Here is a 16,395-nt window from a genome sequence, read left to right as displayed (position 1 = left end):
AGCAGGACACATGCCATTATTAAACTGTCAATATAGAAGACCAGTCATTAGTGGAGCTAACGCTGACTTTAGCCGTCCCAGTGTTGGCATGCCTGCCAGGCTTTTTCCAAATGTTGGTGACCACAGACTCTCAGCCCGACTACAGCCAGCAGCACACATCCAGTGCACCACACTTGTCTCCTGCACTGGCACACTGCAGTGCAGTCTAAACAGCCGTCATCTATTGCAGAGGCTGCTTGTATCCAGGCATCACTGATGATTTTCAACACCCTCTTTCAATCCTTTATTGAAATATGTTTTGTGGGACAGAGAAAAGTACAACAACCTGATGTAAGGAGTCAAGCTGATGTAGTGAGTTGGAACAGCAGCTAATTTTATCTGTGCTGAATAAGCACAATCTCCTATCACCTGCATGTTATTGTGTTAGAGCAAAGGGGTATGAAATCCTCCAGCATATTTGAGTATGCTGTATACTATAATATGTTTTGGATGTGTTGGATGTAGGATGCAGCAATCACATGTTTGTTTTTGAGTTCCCTCCGTCATACTGTATCGACAGTTTTGTATCCTGGGTTTTGAACAACATAACGACTGCCCCCATTGTTCGTCAGTTGGCGCATTAGCAGGGGGATCGTGCTGTTTGCCTGCTGGTCCTCTTGCTGGACACACCGTCAGGCTTGACAACTCCAAACAGTAGGCTGACCAAGAAACCACACATAACTCTGGAAAAAAAAAGCTTTGCTCCGTGACAGTCACTGCACCACAATCTGTCCTTTACCACTGTCTCTCCTTGATCTCAGTGTGATTCCGCTTGCACTCACCATATGGACTAACTTGTTTGTGTCACAATTCCTCCCGCACTGTGGAGACCTTATGTTTTGATTATTCACACAACCAAGAAGGACCTTATGTTTTGATTATCCACACAACCGAGGAGGATCAATGACATTTTTTTTTTAAATCCATATAAATTTCGCTTGCGTTGGGCCTCGTATAGTAAGTCCCCAGCTTGTAGCTATGACTCTTGTTTACCCCAGCAGCTGAATATATAATTAGCTCTGATGAGAGTTCCTATGATGCAACCTGCTGGCTATGTGGGTGTAGCGACAACCACTGAGATATAAAACAATTGGAGGCAACTACACCTTATCACCTGCAACCACAGGGTTGTAACGGTATGATATTGATTTATTTGATTTTTTTTCAATATGGCAGGTTAACAAAAGTAACTAATTCAAATCAAATTGGTATAGAGCTGTTTTTAGTTCGCACAGTTAAATTGAATATAATCTGGGATGCTCAACCATGGTTCTTGACATTTGGCGGGCTTAATTTGCCCTCAGGTATTGGTTTGGTAGCAGCATTGTTCCTTCTCCCACATTTTTATGAAACTATAGGGGAAAAAAGTTTTAATTTCTCAATATCTGTCTTTGTACAGGATTATCTGTAGGATGCATCATTTAGGCAAACATCTTTGAGCTCTTAACATTGTAGGTCATTTGAAAAACAGTGCAGAGTAAATTCAGTGCTAGTGCTCTGCAAATGCTGCAGTGAGCACCTGGTCTGGTGACATTGTGTCCTTGGCTGAGGAATTCACACACTTAACCCAGAACATCTCACATTTTTAGACCTGAAACACAACTAAAGTGAGGGGCTTTTAGTGACAGCCAAGCAGATGGCTAGGCACACACTTGTGTTTTTTTTACCAGCAAGGACAAAAGAAAAGAAAAAAAACACATGAAGCCTCTCATAGCAAGCCTAGCCGCTCACGCGGCTGCCATGACAAAGAGCTAAAATGGTCATAATCACAACCACAGTGCATGTAAGGAATTTCCTCATGATCTAATATCTGCACAGAGTCCATGCGGTCATGAGACCAGCCAACTGTCATAATTCTTGCCTCTCTAGCATCTCTATCCTTCAGACTGCCACTGCTCTATAGAGGCTGGTAAAAAAAATCCCAGTAGGGAAAGGCAGGCAGGAACGTATACTTTCACACATGCAAATGTGTGTAACATCCGCCTTAACGTCATGTAGAAATATGGGCTTTAGAGACCTTGTTTGCAGCAACACGAAGGCATTCCACCATGGCCAGATGATTGTGGTGACTTTACTTATGGGATGTGTAGCTGGCGGGTTGTGACTAGCAGCCTCCAGGCTTTACCGTGCTGAATCTCTTATACTAGGCAGATTCTTCTATTGTATTAGAGGGTTTCTCATTTAGACATTGTGTCCTGTCAAGGCTATATTCAATAGAAAATAGTATTTAAAAGTATGAGACGTTTTCTTGAGGTTCAGCTCTTTTACTCCATTTAGGATAAATATGTTTTAGTTAACTTTTGTTGACCGCAATTCTTTTAATTTCATATACAATAATTAGCCGCGGTTCTTTAATTACAAACCAATGGATATTGCACGCTCTTCAGTGTCCTAATTGCTTTCACACCAATGTCTCTGTTAAATTTGTTCGAGACGTGAAAGAGATGTTGCTGTGGTTTTTGCATTCACTGTATTTGGCTATTTACTGACCTTTTTGGGCTGACGAAGGAAAAACAATACAGTCTTGTACTGCGGACTAACCAGACATTCAGTAGCAGTATGGATGGTATTGACAGCACAGTAACTTCACTATATGGCAAAGACAAGTACACACTGCATCTCCTGGTTTAGTCATAATCTGGTGAAAACGTCTGGTGACATTTTTGCCTTAGCATATCAGTACATTACAAGAGACAACTTTGTGTTTTGTTTTGTAGTGTATGTCTTAAAAGTACCAGTAAATATATATTCTTTCCACTAAAGTCACAATATCATCATGTTCACTTTATCCAATCAACAGAAAGTCAGTTATGCAATGTTGCTTTTGAGTTGTCAGCGATGGTTTTGTGAGCGAGAAAGCGAGAGAGGTTGTGGTGTGTTTATTTCCATTCGAGGGGTTAGGGTTGGATCAAACTTGGATCAAATTCCGATCATAAAAGGATTCATGTCAAGGGTGTTAGGATGCTCCAAAAAAACAAAATCTCTATAAGCATGTTCATATTCAAAACCACAGTTGTGGACTTATTTCAGAATAAACTCCACTGCCCAAGTTGATTGAAGTGAAGATTATATCACCCAATGCAACAGTATGGCTTTTTAATGTGTTTCTAATCAATTTTGCGTAATCACGATGATCTATGGGATGGAGCCATCAGCTCAATTAATTAGTCAATACTTGTTATTAGGATAAATTTGCTCTTGGTATTGGTCTTTTGATTCTATTTGCTGAGAGAACTAAAAGGGTATTACTGTGCCTTGTTAAATTTAGGACTTATTCAAGTTTCCAGTACATCCAGAACATGATTTGTACATGGTACAGTACTCATTCCTCACACTTTTAGAAACAGGTCCGAGTTGTGCGTCTCTCGACAGGATCAAATCAGAGAATGGGCAGATGGGAGATTGGCCCACTCATGCTGCCCCTAAGTCTGCCCCAGCTGCTTGGAGATATTACGCTCCATGTGTGGTGATTAATAAATCCTCATTCGCGTCATACTTAGTTTTAGCTGGGCTTGAGACTGCTTGGGCACCAAAGAAGAAGCCAGTGATAAATGCAAATGCTTCCTCTTACCTGTAAGAGCACATAGTGGGCGTTATCCCCTCGGGTCACTGATGGTGCTTGCAACAGTGGTTCAGTAGTCATTTTGTTGGGTCAAATGGGGAATCCTCACTGTGACCCATATACGCTGTTTAGCTGAGCCCTTAGAGTTGTTAATATGATTTATTGCATTTCTGTGTTACAGCTACATTGTTTTAGCTTTTTTTTGCTTTATCTTAGCATGATCATCCCTCTTCATCGCGGTCCTGATATGAGACATGCATTGTGAAATGGACATGTTACTCACTCTTATCAGTGATTGTTACTTTTGTTCTATTTGATTGTGATCTCACGCTACTCTGTTTTCTTACAGGTGAGCCGCACAAGTTTGACCCAAGCTTCAGAGGACCCGTTAAAAAACGGTACTACACGTACTCTACACCACCACCATTTGCTTTATAATTGTTGTGTCTAACAATGTTGCTGTATCATAATAAATAATAATACTTTTGACGCCCAATTAAGACACTGCATTACAAATGTGTTTTGAGACGTGTCGGCAGAAATCTTGAGACAGGTATCTCAAAACTAAAATAGATTAAAAGCTATATGTGTACATGTACATCCCACTAGGAATGTGTTTTGTTTGTTGTTTTTTGTGGGTTTTATTCTGGTAGCCTGACCATATAACTATTTGACACTGTCTTCCGTGTATATTGATTTTGTCCATTGTATAATCTTTTTGGTACACACCCAAGTTGGTGCGCTGATAGATTGATCATTCGTTATGCCACGTTAATAAAGATTGAGGCCGAGTGCTGGAAGCTCTCTCCACTCCACCACACAATCAATGGCCATAAGTCAAGCTGGTGGCTGGAGTTAGCACAATGTGACACACACTATTAACCATACAGATACACCCAAACAGATGTAGTCCACACATCATCGGGGCTGTTGCATCAAGATGTCTCCTGTTTTTCAACCAGAAACACAATAGCACTTCTCTTGATGAATTACAGCAGTTATTACCATTGTATTCTTGTCACACAGCTAGCTATGTGACGTGAGGCCATCATTTCTACAGAATATATAACAAATGAAATACAAAAAAGATGTCTTATACATTGATTTCCAGAAAATTTGCAACTTGTGTGATACTTTAGGCACTTAAAAGTGAACTTGCATATGCCCAAAAAGACAATAACGTTGCTTTGCACACTGTGGCGACTTGGAGGAAAGGTTCCGCAACAAAACAGGAGACTCAGAGACAGTATTACTTTAACAAAAAGTGTCCTTTAATAAATAGGTTAGGGAAAAGGGGCGTGGGGTCAAACTTAACAAAAGATTCCTCCCAGTCGGGGTCTTCGGTCACACGCCTGGTTTGAGACGGTTCCTTTGTCCTGTGTGGGCAGAGCAGAGGAGAGAGGTGAGCGCACTGGATTACCACTCATCCGATGCAGCTGCTCTCCAGAGGTTCAGGAGGTCCTCGTAGCCTCCTGTTCAGTCGGTCTCCCCTTCTGCTGCTTCCGGCTCTGAGAATGTATCCTCCCTCTGATTAGCTGATGGGCTGCAGGTGTGACAAATGCCATGTGCCGAATGGCTGCAGCACCTGCAATGGGATATACACTCCCTCTATGACCTCCCCTCAACCTGAGCTTGGGGCACCCGCTTCCTGTACTTTGTCTGCTCCGCTTCTCCCCCTAGTTTGCCGTATGTGATCTTCATTTAGAATCACAGACAATGAATAGGGATATTTAAAATGATATACATTTTATGACTACCTGATTTTCTTGCACAATGAAGAGCAGAATAAAGCAAAAACCCTTCGAGGGTGTCACCACAGACTTTTTTGATGATATAGTCATTTTCTGAGGTAATATAGGCTCTTATCTCTTTTATGTTCAATGTCAGTTTGGCAGGCTGCTGTAAAGGCATGTTTCATACCTCCTGTGTCTCTTTATCCCACCCTCTTCAGCCCATTTCACTGCTACAGCTGGGTGAAGGCGCCAAGGATACTTTGATGTTTCTGTGGCTCAGAGGCTTTTCTTAATGAGAACTGGGAGAGAACCGACTCTGCGGTCGTCTTGTTTTCATGCGAGCTCGGTGCCGAAATGAAGTAACGATATCTGTGGTTATTGAGCAGTACTCTAAAGGACATAAAGAAGTGGGCACAGTGTAGTGTTCATTCAAACTGGGACAATATAATACACAGATACTGTATAGTCTAGATCCAAAATATACCCAGAGGAGCCACAAATGCACAACCTTATTGCAAAGTAGTAATGCCTTTGATGTGCACTCAGAAACAAATCTACTTCCTTTACAAATCAGCTGCTTCTTGCCATCGTAGCATGTGTGACAACTTACCTAAAGGAGCCTTGTGTTCGTCTGAAAAATCCCTCTTGGCTTCATGACCATGGGAAATATCCCTATCGTGTTCAAATCTGACCCTCCAAATGTCCTTTTCTGTTAATGTCTGTTACAAAACACAGACAGGCTGGCGGATTCACACTACAATGGGATCCATGCTATTCCATGGCACTGCTGCCATCTGTGTCACCTTGGCTAGCTCAGAATATCAGCCCAGCAAATATAACACTTGACACAAACGTTTCTTATTGCTCTGACAGAACTTTGAGTACTGATTTTTTTTTTCTCCCCCAGTTTAGTACACAAGCAGCAGGGCAATCCGTTGGTCCCTTTGGTACCACTTCACATCGGAAGGGGTTGGGGTCCAAATAGATTTGCACTTTTGGATTTGGCCTGCTTTTTTGAGATAAGAGAAGAAAGCAAAATAGTTTAAACCACCTCCCTCACTTTGTCAGCTTCTCTTCAACACTCACCGTTGCATGCTTCAAAGGTGACTTTGTATTCGCACCGTGGTGCTGTGTGCACTTTACTTAATAATGCAGACGGATCTACAGTAACATATTACAGTGTAGGAGAGACAAGGTTTTGCTTTAAACCCCCACCCCACATATCTCCCCCTTTAATCATCTATGATGTGTTGCTGAGTGAGAGCTAACTTATCTTCCAGCTAAAGGAAAGAGAGGGATTCAAAGATGAGGAATGCAACCATTGCCATGGCAACCCTGACAGCCTTTTCCCTTCTTTTTTTTAATGTGATGAAATGGTTCTCCCTTGTCTCCCTTTGTTAATAATACTCACAACATCAGCAACAGCTTTGCCTGTAGTGTGTTGTTTTTGCACTTCTCATATTCACTGCCAGTGTAAAACTGTAGCGGTCTTCCCCAGGCAGAGCTGTGTCCACTTGCAGCCTTTGTTTCTCTATTATCTCCCAAAAATAATTGCTGTGCTTTTCCAAAAAAAACAATGGTTTACACCAAGCCCCTAAGTCTCATTTCATATGGTAACCACCTGCTTGTTTAGTCTTTTGTCTTCCAGTGTCAGTTATTGGAGGTTTGGCTGATGCAGATGGTCTATGGGTGGAAAAATCAAATTTTGAATTTGCAAGTATGCAGTCTTAATGAAACTCAGATGAGGGCCGTGATAATGGAGGGATCTTATTTTCAAATGAGAAACGAGTAGAATTAGCAGCCTTGTCGGAACACAAAATACAAGTTCAGCACAAACCAGTCTCCCAGAGCAGCCTGTTCAAGCTATACTCCAGTTATTAATGCAGGACCATAGAAAGTAGCTCTGAAACTTATAAACAGTCTGGGATCATTTGCAATGCAAACTTAAATGACCCTAATTGATTCGAAGGGGTTGCTCTGAGTAACACTACACTGACTAATGTAAATGTACAGTATCTATTTTAAGCTATATGTATCCCTCTCTGTATGGGTTGATCTGTGTGCATCAGTGCTCTCTCCACTGTCTGCTATTTAATCTTGAATTTGTATTTGGAGGCTGAAGAGTAGCCTGTATAAAACCATGTAACCATGCTGCATACAAAACAAGGTCAATCCACTCCTCAAAGAACTACACAGAGGAAACATTGTCACATCTCTGGTCTCAGGCCTCCTTTTGACATTGGCTTCGCTCCTCTGGATGAAAGAGGGGAAGGGTTGAAAGCTGGAGGAGATGAGGGTCTCAAGTCAATTTGTGTTGCATATGGTGTTAGAGGGAGCCTATGTTTGTCCTTTGTATGGTACTACTGGGCACAGTGGATTGAGCTTGGCTTTATTCAAGGCTGAGCTCAGTACGCCTAGTCTGAATAGTTTTAAAAAAAAAAGTGGGCTAAAAAGGGGCTGGAATGACAGCTTCTCTCCAAGTGGAAAGGAGGGGATGAAAGCTTGTTGTGGGTGAGAGACAGTGAAGGAGAGAGAGAGAGAGAGAAAGAGACTCTGAGATGCTGCTTTAAACTAGCAAGCTGAGGATGCTGTGGAGAGAAAAGCAAACTTCAAATAGCTGTCTGTGCCTGTGGGACGGTTGACTCTGGGGGGATTCGGGGTCTCATTAGAAAGTCAGTAGACCTGCACTACAGTTTCACTGAAAACCGAGTATACTGGTGACGCATTGTTATACCTGGTAGAAAATGCTGCAGCCCCACAAACGCACAACAATAAAATAGTTGAACACACAATTAATGTATTTTTCTCAGGAAAACCATTCAAAACTAACCATATCATAATCTGCGTCAGATGTCACTCATCTGTTATTTGTTTTCACACATTTCTTTTTTTCTCCCTGCCAGGCGCTGCACTGATGTGATGTGCTGTTTCATCTTCATCGGTGTCATCTTTGGCTACATCGGACTGGGTACCGTGGGTGAGTTTGACGTATTGCTTCTCAATGCAAAGTTCTTAATGACACACAAACATAGGATATGACATGTTCTGGTCTGGTCATATAGTGAAAGTGTCGGCCTGGGGTAATCTTTTTGCTAAATAGATGGCCAGTGATTCCCTCGGGCAATCATTTCATTCACATTTTCTTGAAACCTAGTCTGGTCTAGGTCACTTGAGTGTGACAAAGTCCAATTTCAAATGAATAAGGCTTCGCAGTATGGTGAATTTCCTCATTGGCTTTTTCTTTTTTTTTCATTTTGTCTGTAGTTTTCCTTTTTTTTACATTTAATGTATTTACTTTCTCTCTAATTTTTCTTTCACGTGCAGAAAACATATCCTGTTTTATTCTGCGCACCAGACTGCACATTTCTGTCCTCTCTCTTTCACACATATGATAAACATCATGAATTGGGGGAAAATTAAATCCCAATGTTTTCACCAAAATGCCGTCCCTTGCAAGCGTGTATTCACCGGAGTCACTTCTTATCTGGGCATGGGAAGGACTTACTTTTTCAAAGTCATTTAAAAAAGAGCAGGAGCCATGAAAATGGATGTGAAATACACAATGACATGTTCTACAATCGGCTGAAGAATTCTGTGATTCTTTCTGTTTAATTTGTAAAGTTTCAGCATCCTTGTTTTGTCAAAGACAAGTCTTTGTTATACCGCTTCACATTCAGAACAATACTTCATTGACTGGTAAGGGGAAAAGCCTGCTGTTGTTCAGGTTAAGAAAACTAATGAAACGCAAGAATTGCTTTGCAAATTTAATTTCAGGGTTCCTGCTACTCCTGTCAGGAGAAAAGTAACAAAACAAATTAAACTAGATTGATTTGTTTTCATCTGTGTAGAGCTGTATTATTAATTAACATGCTTGCATACCTTCCAAATAAATATCTGTTGTTGCTTTTTTAGTTTGGTTTCTTCACAGAGAGACACGCATGACCTTGGCCTGATACACTTATATATTTGATTCCTATGGATTTATATAGGACTGTTGTTGACCCAGCTGTACCTTATTATAATAATATTAACAATAATAATAATAATAATAATAATAATAATGCAATACATGTCCTAAGGTAGCTGATCATTTTCTCTGTTGCCTTAAAAAAACACAAGCTCTCAGACTTACTCTTCACATTCCAAAACTGATAGCATGTGTCATTTAGGACCACAGAGAGCCTTGTGCACCTCAGTCGGTAAAACAATGATACTGCCAGTTTCAGGAGCATGTGTCTAGTGTGGTTACACACGCTAAAATTGTGCTGTGCTATGTTTTCAGCCTGGGTCCATGGCGACCCCAGGAAGGTTGTCTATCCAACCGACAGCTATGGCCAGTTCTGTGGCTACCAGAACACCCCCAATGCGTGAGTGGAAAAATATCTTTCTTAAATGATTGTACACTAGAATAATTATGTTCCCCAATTTGTCAGTCAGCTTCCAGTCTTTATCTTTACACTTGCATAAGGATTTGACCACAATACACGGTGATGGTTTGTGATTAATTATGGCAGGCTTTACACATTGTGTGTGTGTGTGTGTGTGTGTGTGTGTGTGTGTGTGTGTGTGTGTGTGTGTGTGTGTGTGTGTGTGTGTGTGTGTGTGTGTGTGTGTGTGTGTGTGTGTGTGTGTGTAAATGCTTGCTCATAAGACATTGCAGTAATGGACCTGTTTCTCTGTCTATTGAATCCTTCTAATACGACTTCTCTCTTTATCGTCACCATATGTCTCCACAGAAACAAATCCATATTGTTCTACTTTAACATATTGAAATGTGCCAATCCTGCAGTTTTGATTAACCTCCAGTGCCCTACAACCCAGGTAAGAGACTAAGTGAATCCCCTTCTACCACCATATGTTTGCCCTGCTTTGTGTTCCTCACCAATCTGTCCTCCACGCTTGATTATGCAAGATTGATGGGCTTTTTCATTAAGAGGACGCGTTCCCTCCTCTAGCTCTGTGTCTCCAAGTGCCCTGACAGATTTGCAACTCTAGTGGATGCAAAGAGTTCCAATGGCTGGAACTACTACAAGCAATTCTGCAAGCCGAGCATCGACAACAACTCAAAGGTGAATGGTCAATTTTTTTCAAACTAGATGAAAATATACCTATTGAATCCCCATGCCTTGTCTGGATGCAATGCTCCCTCGCTGTTGTTTTGTATACCAGTTCATGTGTGACACCCAGGTATCTAATATAGTTTGTAATGTCCTCAGAATTCTATTCAGGCAAAAATGGGCTTCTAAATTACAAGAGTTTGGACCTTATCTCTTGTAGACACACTTTTTGGAAATATAATTGCACAAGAAAAATTCTAAAAACAAAAAAAGGAATCCATCCTGAGATTTCATCACTTATCTGTACAGTGTTTATAATGAAGAGCTCATTTGAATGTACCGTGAGAGACGGCCGGAAGTGAGCTCACTGCCACTGATGCACATCACAGCCCCGTTCTGTCGGCTGGCAGCAGTTCGGTGACGTTGGCACGGTGCTGTGTAAGAACCAGAAAGTAAGGTGGTGTGTGGGAGCACCTAACAGCGCAGTCATACTGCGAGGAATAAATCACTGATTTCCCTTCCCACTGTTATCCCATGTATGACGGTGTTACATCAGAAAGGATTCAATCCAACAATGTCACATCTGACTTTGGTCTTCAGGAATAATTATATTATTGATAACAACGCTCACTGCAAATTTTACGTTGCCAAAGTGAGATCTTATTAGATTTTAGAGATATACAGAAACCTACAGGACAGATTAAGATAAAACAACAGAAAGATCAGTTAATTAAATGGTAAAGACGTTCCATTCCATTGCTCCCAATAATTTATACTACAATACATATCTTGTTTTTAATATTGTGCCTTCTCTTTTTTTTCACTTTCAGACAGATGCAAATATCATACGAGATGAAGACTGCCCATCGATGATCGTGCCAAGCAGACCCTGTAAGTACATCGGAAAAACTGTAATCACAACAACACACAATAAATGGCTCACTATCTGTTTGCCAGGCCACTAAAGAACTGTGTTTTTAGTCCTTCAGCGGTGCTTCCCGGATTTCATCACAAGAAATGGAATTTTAACTGTAGCCAATCAGACCATCTTCAAAGACGGTGACAATAAACAGAGAAATGTCAGCGACCTCCAAGATGCTGCCAAGTAAGATATGCTTCCCTGCAACGTTAATATTTCTCCTTGTTGTTCAACCAGTTAAGTTACACAAAAAATAAATTAACATATGTATGTATACACAAACATATGTATACATATTTTACCTGTGTAAAATAAAGTATTTTAAAACTGTTATACTGTCAATAGGGCTGCCCGCTCTGCACCCAGAGAGCACTGGACAGATATTACAGGGTAGGACAAGTGGGCATGTCACTGATGCCCAGGAATGTGTCCAACCACATTCAAAGTCGTTTGCATGTTTATTGCACGAAATGCAGCTTACCCGCAAGTTCAAGATTTGAACTTCAGGTGTACCTATGAGCTTAACAGCTGCTTTGTAAATCTACGCCATCGACATGTTAACGACTGATATGGCTTTAAATGTTGGATAAGCAGAGAAATCATGTATTTAAACCAGTGAGCTGATATAACATACATGATTCTGTGTTTGCTGTGACCAACTTGTGTTTGCCCTGATTTAGTTGGAAAGATAATGTGCTTTAATGCTTTTCTTTTCGTAGCCAAGTAACGGCCATGCAGCAAAGAGTGGAAAGGTCTCAAAAATGATTTATTATAGCTATTTAACTTTGCCTCCGCTGTAGCCAGTAGCTTTTTGTAGACTAACCCTGTGTCTTCATGATAAACAATCTGTTCCTGCTTCCCTCCACCTGCAGCATCGGACAGGAATTAGGACAGATTGATTCAATTGTTTGTGGCATATATCTACCTTAAAAACATCCAGTCATCTACTACTTTGGGTGTCAAATAACATGGCTGTGCTTCCCCCTGGTGGTCACTAGGTTTGCTCCCTGGATCTAGACATGAATGCAGGTTTGCATAACAGTGCTGGATATGATCCAAACTCTTGCCTATAGACAAGGTTTCAGTGACCTTTAGGGAGCTGAATAACAGCTCATGATTTTCTGCTTGGTTTCAGAGCGGCTTTCAGCGTTGTGTTTGTCCCATAGCAATGTTAGCTTGTCCTCTTTCCCTCCTCTGTCTGTACTTTAGAGATTCATCTGTGTCATAGGGCAGTGTCTCTGCGGTCAAAATGTTCAGTAGCAGTGTTCTGCTACCAGTCTTGTAGTTTTATTTTCCCTGTGGAGATATCAACCCTTATAGTCTGTTTCTGATTTTCATTACCAGAGTTCTTTCAATAAACTGACAGACTAGACAAGAAATATGTTTGTTTTGATGCTGAAATGTGTTTTTGCACAGGGAAAGGTTAAGTTGAAATATCAAAACAGATTGAGTCATTTAAGTTAGGTGACAAGCATAACGAATTAAAAAAAACAATACAGTTTATCTTGAGTCTGTTATGCTGAGTATTTAAAGCATTTAGTTTGTTTTATTAGTTATCAGACACTTAACCTTTCCTGTGAATAGAAACAACTGGTTCTTGGTCTAATGCATCCATTAATACGTCCCCTTCCACTAGATGCTCCTGCATCACATTCAGTAACACGCTGCTCTACCATTTACCACCATGCCGAAGGATCTATTGCTCCATAGCCCTTCAGTAACACTAACGCTGTTTTGTGGCTCTTTGATATTAAAGTTAGAATATGTCTCTTCAGACCCTCATAACCCAATACATAGCTCCTAAAGCTGAGAATATCAAAAGCAATGTTAAACCTTACCCATCTTTGTTTCATTGTAAGAAAATCAAAGATGAGTAAAGTGTCAAAATGTTTTTGAGAATTGTTTTGTGGCAGTATCGCAAAATCCCACAGTCCATCTCTGTGTCCTTATTAAATCCCTTTTATGTCATTTTTTCTCTTCCGGTCTCACCTCGTTACTCCACCACAGAACTATCTCCAGTCTGCTGGATGCCAAAGAAGTTGGCAGGAAGATCTTTGAGGATTATGCAAATTCTTGGGACTGGATCCTCTAGTAAGAATGTTATCACTCTTTTTTATGTAATATGTGCTCGTATGTAGTTGGAGGGTGGGGGGGGATCTGACCCATCAATGATATAAATAATGCAATTTATTAAAATGTAACTTTTACATGCAAAGAATTCCTGCTGTCCTACCCGTCAAATATGTGTTTGTGTTTGTTGCAGTGGTCTGGTGATAAGCATGGGGGTCAGTCTGATCTTCATCCTTCTACTGCGCTACATTGCTGGTGTAATCCTGTGGCTCATTATCTTTAGTGTCATTATTGCAGTCGGCTTCGGTGAGTATTCATCATGTTGGAGATGTTGCCCACATGTTTTACATTTGACTTTCTGACCTATTTTGCCATGAACAGTGCTGTTGTCATGGCAAACTGTGGCAGATTTAGATTTCTCTCACCTTTCCTGTTGCATTGTTTCCTGACTTTCATTCTCTCTCTCTTTCTCTGTGTCTCTCAGGTATCTGGCACTGTTACTGGGAGTACAGCACTCTGAGCATGGAGCCAAGTGCTAATATCACCATCTCTGATATCGGCATCCACACAGACTTCAGCATCTACCTTCAGCTCAGCCAAACGTGGCTCATCTTCAGTATGTTGTTATCCCCTTCCGTGTATTATGTAAACCCAAACCCTGATGGCCGTTGTGCAATGCTCGTCCCACTGAGTTTTGCTCAACCCCAATCATATGAATAACATTTTTCCATCCCTGTAAACCTGAGTTTTTAAAAATGAAACATTCATTATTTTTACTATCTTATTAGTTGCGTTGACTAGTAATGAAACCTGTCTTTTGTTTTGTAGTGATCACGCTTTTGGTGATTGAGGTTATTGTTGTGGTTATACTGATATTTCTGAGGAATAGGCTGCGCATCGCCATTGCATTACTGAAGGAGGGAAGCAGGTGAGTACCAATAGAAGCAGAGTTTACTTCTTAGAAATTAATCAGTATTTGACTTTTTTCTTCTAATACAACACAATTCAATAAGATGTTTGATCTTTCTTGCTTCTAGGGCCATCAGCCACATAATGGCCACTCTCTTCTACCCAATCATCACTTTTTTCCTTCTGTCCATCTGCATCGCTTACTGGGCCGTCACAGCAGTGTATCCTTCTAGCTGCTGGTGCATTGATGTTTCACTCAGAGAATTCATGCAATTTAGCGATAGTTTTACCGTAGAAACACACAACATTAAGTGCATTAACGTTATCCACAATATCTTCGATAGTAACCTGTGAGTTAACAGATCATGCACTGCTGTATTTTATAGAATTGTGTGTGTGTGCGTGTGTGTGTGTGTATATATATATATATATATATATATATATATATATATATATATATATATATATATATATACATATATATATATATATATATATATATATATACGTATATATATATATATATATATATATATATATATATATATATATATATATATATACGTATATATATATATATATATATATATATCTATATATACGTATATATATATATATATATATATATATATATATATATATATATAGATAGATAGATAGATATATATATATATATATATATATATATATATATATATATATATATATATATATATATATATATATAGATATATATATATATATAGATATATATATATATATATATGTATGTATATATATATATATATATATATATATATATATATATATATATATAGATATATATATATATGTATGTATATATATATATATATATATATATATATATATATATATAGATATATATATATATATATGTATGTATATATATATATATATATATATGTATATATATATATATATATGTATGTATATATATATATATATATATATATATATATATATATATATATGTATGTATATATATATATGTATGTATATATATATATATATATATATATATATATATATATATATAGGTGTGTGTGTGTGTGTGTGTATGTATGTATATTTGAAGGATTAAAACAAAACTGACTATATTTTATCAGCAGTCAGTGATTGTTGTGTGGATAAAATGTCCCTTCTTGTTGCCCTTAACTAGTTTATCCTCAGCTTCTTGGCATCATCGGATAAAGCGGTCTACAAGGTCACACCTACTGATGATAAATGCACATATGCCAACCTCACATGTAGTCCAGAGGTTAGTCCTCCACTGTCTTACACAATGAACTCCATTTACTGGAGAAATACTGGTGTCACTAATTCTTCCTTTTTGTAACCTTGTCATGTCTCTCCCAGTTCTTGCTCTGTGAATACTTCTTGGTCAGTCTATAATCAAAGTGAATAACTTTTGTTATTGTGCACAAGAAAAATCTGATAGCCAGCTGTGAATTCTTCGAATCAATCTCTAATGTAAATAGAGTTCACATTAGTTGCTGATAGCTAAGAACTATTATTTGACAAATGTTATGCATCACCCCTCTAAAAGCTTTTTTATGTGGTTGATAAATGCAGGATTATCTCATACATTCGCAAAAAATATTCTTTATGTTAAAAACTGTGACTTGGGGGAGGAGGAGTTTGTCTTGCTGTGAATTAAGCGTATCAAATGTGTTGCTTTCTTTCAGACCTTCAGTCAGACCAATATCACTACAGTGTGCCCCGGCGCACAATGCATGTTTGCCTTCTACGGTGGGGAAAGTGTGTACCACCGCTATATCCTGGTCCTTCATATATGCAACCTGTTTATGTTCCTCTGGCTTGTCAACTTCATCATCGCACTGGGTCAGTACACCCTGGCAGGGGCCTTTGCATCCTACTACTGGGCCCTGGAGAAGCATGCAGACATCCCTGAATACCCCCTATTCTCGTCATTTGTCCAAGCCATACGGTAAGGAAATGTAACTACCCCAACAATTCACGCATGAATATAAGGGGCACTGCTCGTCTAAATAATCCATTTCATAATATAAGCATCTATTGAATCTTACGCATTGTTCAAATGAATTTTATTCCATTTTCTTTCTC

General features: G+C 39.4%; 1 protein-coding gene across 4 annotated transcripts in view; it reads left to right on the top strand.

Annotated features, from left to right (window-relative positions):
- Positions 1 to 16,395, top strand: part of slc44a5b (solute carrier family 44 member 5b) — a 31,887-nt gene that overhangs the window by 7,931 nt on the left and 7,561 nt on the right. For all 4 annotated transcript variants that reach the window (XM_068591333.1, XM_068591334.1, XM_068591332.1 and 1 more), the window contains exons 2-15: positions 3,951 to 3,999; positions 8,238 to 8,311; positions 9,617 to 9,701; positions 10,071 to 10,155; positions 10,290 to 10,403; positions 11,222 to 11,282; positions 11,373 to 11,496; positions 13,318 to 13,401; positions 13,574 to 13,686; positions 13,865 to 13,996; positions 14,209 to 14,308; positions 14,418 to 14,510; positions 15,481 to 15,568; positions 15,996 to 16,258. In XM_068591333.1, the coding sequence (XP_068447434.1) occupies positions 3,951 to 3,999; positions 8,238 to 8,311; positions 9,617 to 9,701; positions 10,071 to 10,155; positions 10,290 to 10,403; positions 11,222 to 11,282; positions 11,373 to 11,496; positions 13,318 to 13,401; positions 13,574 to 13,686; positions 13,865 to 13,996; positions 14,209 to 14,308; positions 14,418 to 14,510; positions 15,481 to 15,568; positions 15,996 to 16,258 (1,465 nt within the window). The remainder of the gene's footprint in view (positions 1 to 3,950; positions 4,000 to 8,237; positions 8,312 to 9,616; positions 9,702 to 10,070; positions 10,156 to 10,289; positions 10,404 to 11,221; positions 11,283 to 11,372; positions 11,497 to 13,317; positions 13,402 to 13,573; positions 13,687 to 13,864; positions 13,997 to 14,208; positions 14,309 to 14,417; positions 14,511 to 15,480; positions 15,569 to 15,995; positions 16,259 to 16,395) is intronic.

Source organism: Clinocottus analis, unplaced genomic scaffold, assembly GCF_023055335.1.
Source record: "Clinocottus analis isolate CAN_PGR_092001 unplaced genomic scaffold, fCliAna1.0.p SCAF_25, whole genome shotgun sequence".
Lineage (NCBI taxonomy): Eukaryota > Metazoa > Chordata > Actinopteri > Perciformes > Cottidae > Clinocottus > Clinocottus analis.
The sequence above is the reverse complement of the archived record's forward strand: the minus strand, read 5'-3'. Positions and strand labels throughout refer to the sequence as shown.